The sequence below is a fragment of the Dipodomys merriami genome, unplaced genomic scaffold (assembly GCF_024711535.1).
Source record: "Dipodomys merriami isolate MVZ:Mamm:240054 unplaced genomic scaffold, mDipMer1.0.p SCAF_56, whole genome shotgun sequence".
NCBI lineage: Eukaryota > Metazoa > Chordata > Mammalia > Rodentia > Heteromyidae > Dipodomys > Dipodomys merriami.
Window position 1 is genome coordinate 1576877 of NW_027206135.1, and position 9607 is coordinate 1586483.

Here is a 9607-nt window from a genome sequence, read left to right on the forward strand (position 1 = left end):
AGAATTAAGAGATTTATTTAAATTACTCAGGGTTACATTGGTGCTAAATGGTTGAGTCATAATCAAACCCTTCCTTATTTGGCTCAAAAGCCAAAACCTAGTTTCATTCAACAAAAGTTAGTGAATTTTGCATCTTAAAATCTGGTATGAATCTGAGAACAAGTGTAAACTGTACCAGAATGGAGTTTAGTTGGGCTCTGGAGCCTAATTTTTCATTAGAATTGAGATCAAAGAATTTTCTGGTGAGGATCTAAAACTTTTTGCAATGATTTAACCCAATGGCTTAATTCTATCATAGCCATGAACACCATGCATACACTAAGTACTCAATAAATGTTACTGGCAGTCTATCTGTTTCTTAAATTTTTTATTGTTATTATAACGGTGATATACAGATGGGTTACAGTTAAGTAAGTCAGGTAAAGAGAGTACATTTCAGTTTTTCCTTCCTGTCATCTGTCTAGTTTCAACTGGTGCAAATGTACTTACAATAGAAGATCGATGATGATTTGAACAGAAATGAGAAAAGGTTGTTTGGGGTTTTTTTTGGTGGTGGGGGGTCTAAATTGACCTCAGGTGTATAAAGAACGGGAATGATTTCTGTGCACGATTTAGTTACTATTGTAGAACAGCATGTCTTTAAAATGTGAGCAATTATTAAATACACACTGCTTTGGACGTGTCTATTTTTATTCATTTTTCAGTGATCATGGCTTTGGGTTTATGCTCCTGAGCACAGGCGGCAGGAGGAGCCATCAAGGCCCTGCGGGGGAGCCGGGGCTGGGGCCGGGGCCGGGGCCGGGGCTGGGGCCCGGGCCTGGTCGGAGGAGCCAGGGGCTGGGTCCGCGGGCCTCACACGGGCCTGGAGCCCAGGCTGGGTCCGCGCCTCCGGCTGAGGGGCATGGGCTAACACGTGCACCAGGTCTACAGCTGCGGGAGCATGGATAACCGGCTGCCCGCATCCCGGGGTCCGTCAAGCTCTGGAGGACGTCAGCGATCTGAGGACTTGCCTTAGCTTACTCACGAGCATGTCCCGGAAGTGGTCTCCCACGAGGAAGTAGAAGACGGGGTTGACGACGCTGTTGAGGAAAGCCAGCGGCCGCGCTGCCATGTACAGGACCCGGATGATGACGCGTGCGCAGCGCGGCCCGCCGTCGCCGCCGCCGCGCAGGCGCGAGGCGATGCGCACGTTGCGCAGCACGTGGTATGGCGTGAAGAGCACGGAGAAGATGACCACGGCCAGGACGACCAGGCGCAGGGGCCGCCGCAGGGGCAGCGCGGCGGCCACCTGGCGGTTCCTCTGCCTCAGGAGCACGGCCATCTTGTAGTAGAAGAAGCACATCACGGCGAGGGGCGCGAGGAAGCCCAGCACGGTCAGACACAGGCTGTAGACGAGGCTGAACTCGGGGTCCCCCGAGCTGGCGTAGTCGAGGCAGCCGGCGTCCGGCTCGGTGGCCGCCGGGCCGATGACGCGCAGGATGGGCAGCAGCTCGAGCGTGACCCAGACCCAGACGGCGGCGGACAGGAGCGCGGCGGGCCCGCGCCTCTGCAGCGGGTGCTGGCGGAAGGGGTGCCGCAGCAGCAGGTAGCGGTCCGCGCTGACGAGCGCCAGGAAGAGGACGCTGGTGTAGAGGTTGGCGTGCAGCGCGTAGCGGTTGAGCACGCAGAGCGCCGCGCCGTGCGCCCAGCGGCCGCGGGCGTAGCCGCGCACGAGCGCGGGCAGCGTGCACAGCAGCGCGAAGTCGGAGAGCGAGAGGTTGAAGAGGTAGACGCTGCTGCTGCTCCAGCGCCGCAGGCAGAAGAGGTAGCCCAGCACCACCGTGGTGTTCCCCAGAACGCCCAGGGCGAACTCCGCCCCGTAGAAGGCTGGCAGGTAGTACCGCTCCAGCGCGGCCTCGGCTGCCAGCCAGGCGTCGCAGGAGACGTTCCAGGCCTGGGGTGGGGGGGGGGGGATGGAAACAGTGTTGAGTTCCAGGCCTGAGGGAGATGGGGAAATGGGAGGACCAAACAGTTGAATGTGGTGCCCAACAATACTGTGTTAAGCAAAGTCATTAAAAATAGAAACCCCGCTGGGGGCTCATGCCTGTAATCCCAGATACCCGGTGGCAGCAATAGAATGGCCAGGCAAAAAGCACAAGACCCTGAAGCAAAAAAGAGACAGGGGCATGGCTTAAGAGGCTTAAGGGCTTCCTAGGCAAACTCAAGATTCTGACCCCAACACGTGTGAGTGTGAACACGCGGCAGGTGAGCAATGGAGAGCAGGCTCAGCATAGAAAGCACGCAGGCCCTTACGTATACGCACCCACGTGGAAGTAGGAATGGTGAGACAGATACTCACTAAGCACCTCTGATCTGAGCACTGTGCACTCGGGGTAACAGCGGTGAACAATCCCAGTCTCAAGCAGGGTGTATTCTCTTGGGGAAGAGTCAGAAAATAAGCAGTCCTACAGCGATGCTTTACAGTAAGAAATGCAGCAAACACGAGGAAAGGTAAACTCTTTAATTTTGAGGTGGAGGAACATTGCAATACTAACTTCAGTAGAGGGAAAGAGGTATCTGACCATGTGGAGGAAGAATTTTTGGGACACAGGAACAGCACGTGGAAACACAGAGATGGGGAAGCAGCAGGGAGGCCAAGGGGAAGTGAGGCAAAGCGGAGCCATTATCCTGTAGACGGACTGGCGTGGTCCCCAGATACGGTGGCTACCCAGTAAATTCTGAGCTGAACTGAATTGAACCATCACCTAAGAGGGGAAATAGGGACTGTTGGAATTCCAGTCTGGCTCTTTAAACAGCTTTTACTTTTTTTCCATATTTTAAAACTTCTTATTTCATCAAACTGAAACAGGAACCTGAGTCTGAGTAGACCAGCACTCTATACCAACAGCTGAATGGACTGGACACACTGCTGGTCATGAACCAAAGACATAAAACACCGCTGTTAGTGTTTGCATTCCGCACATCTGCACACGGTTTTCTGATGCATGCATGATTAAATACATTTCTGTTCTAGTTTGTTCCCACTGCTACATGGTATATTTTATCCTGGGTAATTTATAAATATTAGAAAAGTGTTTCTCAGAGCTCTGAGAAGGATGGCAAAGATGCCCAAGGCCAAGGTGTCCGCAGATCAGCAACTAGACAGGACCTTTACCCTTGACCCTCTTCAATTAGGGCACTGTTCCATCTGTGAGCACTCTGCCCTCATGACTTCATTACTTCCTCAAGTCTCTGCTTTTTAATACTTATGGTTTCCAATTATGAACTCTGTGGGAACACCAGTATCCAGACCATAGTACATAAGGTCATATACCTAGCCAGAAAGCTTCCTAGTAATTAATGCCTTCTAAACACTCCTCTACACCACAAGTATCTTGCTAAGTTGTCATTTTCTCTATTGCAATGAAGCTGCCTTGCTGTGGTTGGATAGAGTATTTCAAGAACTTGAATTACCAAAACCAGCTTTACAGTGTCGGTGGGGGGGGAGGGGGGTATGATTGGGTGGGGGGGAGGGGGGAGGCTGGGAAGGGAGGTGAAGGGTAAACAAAGGAGGAGGCTGCAATGCTTGGTAAGAAATGTATGCATTATCCTGCCCATGTAATTGTAACCCCTCTGTACAGTATGTTCTCAAATAAAATAAAATAAAATTTAAAAAACAAAAAAACACTGAGTTGCCATTATTGATACATTTATTTCCAGTAAGAAATCAAGGTCTAGATGAAGCTTTTCTAAGTCTCTTCTCATAATTTAGGCTTCTGAGTATTAGTCACAATCAAACAATTTTTTGAATATTGTATTTTGTAGGTAGCTACAACAAGAGCAAACGTACCAGCACTGCTTTTCCTGGGAGACATTCAGAAACCCAGGAGAATTTTCTTTTGTGACCCATCTACACTATTCATGACTATTTTTTTTTAGTCAAAAACATACTTTAAATAAATGTGTCTCATCTCAAATTGCTGGTATTCTAACTATTTTACTTATCAAAAAGTAATATTTTGTTATTTTTAGTCATTACTTTAAACTAGTCTAATTTAGCTGAGCCATGCAAATCTCTGTGTGGCAATCTGCTACGAAGTCCAACTCTCAACAGAGTCGGCCAGAAGATTGAGCAGCTTGGTTTTTCTCTATTATTGGTGTCTCTGGTGCTAGAATCTATCGGCCAGAAGATTGAGCAGCTTGGTTTTTCTCTATTATTGGTGTCTCTGGTGCTAGAATCTATTGATTTCTTAATTTTGTGTTTTCCAAATCCCTTCAAACCTCTTCCACTTACTCTGGCCTGTTCACCATTACAAATCACCAAGATGACTGCCTACCAGCTCACCAATGTAGAAACATTCATTGAGTTTAAGTTGGATCACATCTGTTCTCAAGATGCCACACTACCCTTTTCTGTCCTGTCTCTGTGGCTTTCTCTCCCACTGGAATTACACCCTTTCCATTAACACCTAAACACACCCCACAGTTTTAAAAATACATAGCAGACCTAAAACAACTCTTCTCTATCTTAACATGTTCTTTTCCTCAACATATCTTGATCTCTGAAAAGAGCTATTTCAATAGGCGTTTTGACATCCCGGTACCATTTTGCTTCCAGTCTGCTCTAGCATAGCTCTCATGTCTCCAAACTAGATTACCCTGTATTTGATGAGCTCATGGTCATTTATTTAGCCTTATTTGACTCCTCAGCTGCTTTTCATACCAGGTCTGTGGAAAACATTCTTTCTTTGTCTTCTGTGACATGACACTGCCTTAATTTCTTTTAAATTCTTTTGTAGCTCATGTGGGAACTCTGAGTTCCTCAGATTCAGCTCTCCCTATTTAGGCTTCTTTGTCTAGATTCCTCCTGGATTACCTCATCCTCCATCGACTACACAGATTTCCACCTTTAACTAGACTTATAAGCTCCAGTTGTCATTACAGTCGATTGCTTTCACAGACATCTCTGCCCTTAGAAATCCTAAACTCTCCTACTTCCTTATTAATTCTGAAGCAATACCAACTCTCTCAGCAAAATGGTTTCACCATCTTCAGTGCTCACCACAGAAATCCTGGCAACATCCTTGGAATGGCCTACAACTTCACTGCAATAATGAACAAACTACCAAACTTCATTGAGTACAACTTCTAGTCTAGGCCGCCATCACCTCCGTCTTAGATAATGCCATATCCTCCCAGTGCTGTTGTCTTCCTACAACTTCTCTGGTCCACATTCAATTCATCTGTGGCCAGAAAACCTTAATTTACAGCTCCAAATCTAATCACATTGCTTTCCTAGACCCCAACACAAAACCACAATGGAGATGTGCTGGCCCCATTTTCCACTTCAACTTTTCACTCTTTGCTCATCTTTCCTTCTCCCTGCTTCTTGAATGCACTCAGAATGGTTCTAATATGTAATTCTCTCTCCCTCCCCCTCTCTTCCCCTCTCTCCCCTTCTCTTTTTCCCTCTCTCTCTTTCTCTGAATCCTTATTAATAATGTCATGTTTTTGTTTTTCTCCCATGATGTCTGTCCTTCATGCACATTTCCTTCTGGCCTCAGTTCAAGTAGCTTCTTCCCAAATTAGCCTTCTGACTCACCAGTCCTCCCTGTTTATATTTTCATCATGCATTTAACGTTTCCTTAGTGTTTCTCGCAAAGGTGTTGTGCTTATTCAGTGATGAACAATGTTTATCTTCTACACCTGGTACAGTGGCAAGGCATTAGCCAGTGGTATGAAAACACAGGTTGTTGTGGGGAAACCGTCATAAATATCTGCTTGTTTACAAAGTAGTTTTATAAACATTTTCTTGGAGTTCAGATAACAACAGTACATCTATTGCTCTATCTCACTATGAAATATATAATGTGGGAAGTATTCAGACTTGTCATTGCAGTAGTAATACCCTTTAGAAAAACGTTTGCATAAAATAAAATATTTCAGAAATTAAGGCACTTAATGAAGAATTTTTATAAGCTATTAATAACAAAAAACAAAAGGGTATTTCCAAAGTACTGATCATTTCACCCACACATAAGAGCCCAGCTAGTTTTCATTGTGCCTTTTCCTTTTGGTCTAACTAGACTTCATGTCTATTTTTATTTGCTTGTTGTATGTAACAACAGTAGGAGTTTTAGAAGACCTGATATGTAGCAAAGGGAATAATGAACCTTATTATTTTTGGTTAATATCCTATTCTTCAAAGATTATTATTATTCTGAACTGTCTGCAGCAACTTTCAATGCATACCTTCTGGAAACACTCTCTTCTTTGACCTCTGTGACAGGCCAATCTCCTCGTTTCTCTTCTTTTTCAGACTCTTGTAGCTAATCCTTCTTGGCCCAAGCTTTAAATGTTGGAGTTCCTCAATACTCCATTCCTTTGTCATTTTGACAGTACTGAAAAAATTAGTGCATACACTTAAAGAATAGGATAATAGCAAGTTTCCTTGAGCTATGAAACTCCTTTGTTTCATTTCTGGATTTCCTTTTCATCCCTGGTTGTACTAGGCCATATCTCTGCCTAATAAGTGCTGACTTATGTCAATACTTTATTGAATTTCTGTGCAACAGAAAGGTTTCACTGTCATAAAGGAAAATATATCCAGAAATCCTTTGCAACTGCACACAAGGTTACTGATTGAGCCAGGTGCCAATGGCTTATGCCTGTAATCCTAGATACTCAGGAGACTGAAATCTGAGGATGCCAGTTCAAAGCCAGCCCAGGCAGTTAAGTCCATGAGATACCTCTAACAAACCACTCAAAAGATGAAACTAGAGCTGTAGCTCAAGTGGTACGGTGCTAGCCTTGAGCAAAACAGAAAGCTCAGAAACAGCACTCAATCCCAGAGCTCAAGGCCCCCCCCTCCGTCCCTGAGTTCCAGCCCCATGAGCAACACGTGTGAGCATGTGTGTGTGCACGCACACACACACTTGCACACGTGCACACGACTAATCCCAACCAGAAAAGATGGCTGCTACCACTCAGACAAGTAGCAGTTAGGGTCAGTGGAGTCAGATAAGGTGATGGAGAACCTTCTAGTTTCCACACCTTTGCTTCATGCTTTAAAAAGCTTTGTAAGATGTCTGCACAAAAGACATGTGAAGTGTCTAATTATCAATAGATGCATGTATCCCATTGTATAACACCTTTGCATAATTAATAGACATTATATCAAAGTGAATAATAGAAAGCTGGAACAGGTAAAAGTGGAAACTGGTGTTTAAGTGGTGAGAGGAAAGGTGGGTAAATCATAATCAGTGGACATTTGTTCAAATGGAACCTGGAAACGTGAACAGACGGATGGGGTGGGGCCGAATGAGGTCAGGGTAATGGTAATCAAGAGGCATCATGCTCATAAATTGACATGTTCACATGAAACCCCTTTGTACAGCTATTTAAAGGTAATTTAAAAGAAGCAAGTAGGCAAAAATAAAAAATAAATGTCATCCATTTTCAATGTTTGGGTGCCTTTCCCTTCTATACTTTAATATTTACTGGAATTTGGGTTTGTAAAAATGAGATGAAACTTTTAATAACCCAGGTCTTTCATTTTTAAAGCCTCTTTCTATATCCATAATAACAAATTTGATGATGATGATGATGATGATGATGCAGGCCTGGGGCTTGAACTCAGAGCCTGGATGTTGTCTCTAAGCTTTTTGTTCAAGGGTCTCCATTTCTGGTTATTTGGTAGTTAATTCAAAGTAAAAGTCTTATTGACATTTCTTCCCAGGCTGGCTTTGAACCATGGCCCTCAAATCTCAGTACCTGATTAGGTAGGAGTACAGGTATGAACCACCCATGCCCTGCAATAACTTATGCTTTATAAAGATAAACTATCCAGGGCTGGGAAGGTGGCTCAGTGGTAGAGTGCCTGCCTTGCATGCATGATTTGATTCCTCAGAAAAAGCTGGAAGTGGCGTTGTGGCTCAAGTGGTAGAGCACTAGCCTTGAGCTGAGTTGAAGAGCTGAGGGACAGCATCCAGGTCCCACGAGTGGCAAAAAAAAAAAAGCTATCCAATATTTGCTGGCCAATTTGCTTTTTGAAATGACAGAATTTAGAGGGAACTATATCCTGAATAGCATTTGTAGTTGAGTGTTTATAGTGTGGCATCACAATTGTACAAATTAAGGAAGTGTGCTATTCCTATAAGCAACGTTCCCAACTGAAGAAAAATTTCCTCATGAATACTATCTTTCTTCTACTTTCTAGTAGCTGTAATCTTAATTTGAGAAAATGAAAATAATTGCAAATATGTTATATATAACAGATATTGCTGAACTAGTAGATTTTAAAAATATACTAGCAATTAAAGTGAAATAATTAGTTCCTAGTCCAAAAATATTCCTATGTATGTTAGAATTAATGTGCCAGAAGAAATACTTAATTTACTAACATAATCAGATTGGGAGTATTCATTTTTAATTTGGAATAATGTTTCTTCTACTTTAGACACATTCATCTTTTTGAGTACTGATACTTACAAAAGAAAAAATATTATTTACAAATATATTTGACCATTTCTAAAGCTTTAAATTGTTTCTTCACAACCATTGTACTTAATTCTGAACTTCTATAGAAAAAAATTTATAGACTAACAGGATAATTTTTATTATTGAATTGCTGTTTTCATTGCTAAGCAATTTGAATGAAAACTATATATACACACTAAAAGAGACATAACAATATAGTATCAGTGACTTCATTTTTATATATTCTATAAATTATTCCAGAAATGAAATTATTGTGTAACATCAAATTGTAACTTACTGAGTTCTTTAAAACTGACAAAATAGTGAAGAACTCTGGAGGGGCTAATGGCAATGATCTGTTCAATACATCATTTTTTATTTAGAAAATTGTTTCCTTGAGGTCATCTCATTTTGTCGTGAGCAAATTCTAAACTCAATATTTGCAATGCCTTTAAGTTCCATTTTGTGTAATATTTGCTAAATGTGGAAATGTTTTATGTGATAGATGGTTTCATATGATGTAAGATCTTTTTTTTCCTGAAGACAGTTATATTCAAGTAAACGCAGTTACTATTTTTGTTGAGAGATTAGCAAATATGGTAAACATTTCTACATGAAATACCCATGACATTTGGAAATTAAAGCAGTACATTTAATTTTGCAGAATAACAATTGTGAAAGTAAAGATTACTACTTTCTTTTCCTTTCTCCTGACTTACCTAAGCATCTCTTCCCCTTCCTGGCTCACAGACCACTATGCAAGCCTCAGCGGTAGGCCGGGCATGATTGTGCATCTGGATACAAGAGTCAGCATCACTTACCATTCTGCACCAGGGTCTGCTCTTCCCTCCGGCAGATGTTCTGCCAGCAGTGCTCGCAGCTTCTGACCTAGTGCTGTGCTGCTGACAGGACCAGTGCAATCCGATTTGCATATCATGTGGACAAGCTTAGTAATTCAAGAGCCCAAGGGTAATTTATTCAAGTCATAGAGGCTTATGCAGGGTGCCTCATTCTGTGGTAAACTTCGTATGCAGATTTTCAGAACTCTGCAGCCGAAATTAGTTTATTCTCATAATTAATGCTCTCAGACAATACATAGTGGTAAACACATTGTATTGAGTGTGCAGTTGGAGTGTTTCTTCATTTTCAA

General features: G+C 42.9%; 1 protein-coding gene across 1 annotated transcript; it reads right to left on the reverse strand.

Moving 5' to 3' along the window:
* Positions 1 to 973: 973 nt before the first annotated feature.
* Positions 974 to 9327, reverse strand: LOC138812056 (succinate receptor 1-like). Its single transcript, XM_070000005.1, has 2 exons — positions 9279 to 9327; positions 974 to 1933 (listed from the first exon to the last, which is right to left on the reverse strand). Exons 1-2 carry the CDS (start codon positions 9279 to 9281, stop codon positions 974 to 976), a joined length of 963 nt encoding a protein of 320 aa, XP_069856106.1. The 5' UTR covers positions 9282 to 9327.
* Between the last annotated feature and the right edge of the window lie 280 nt (positions 9328 to 9607).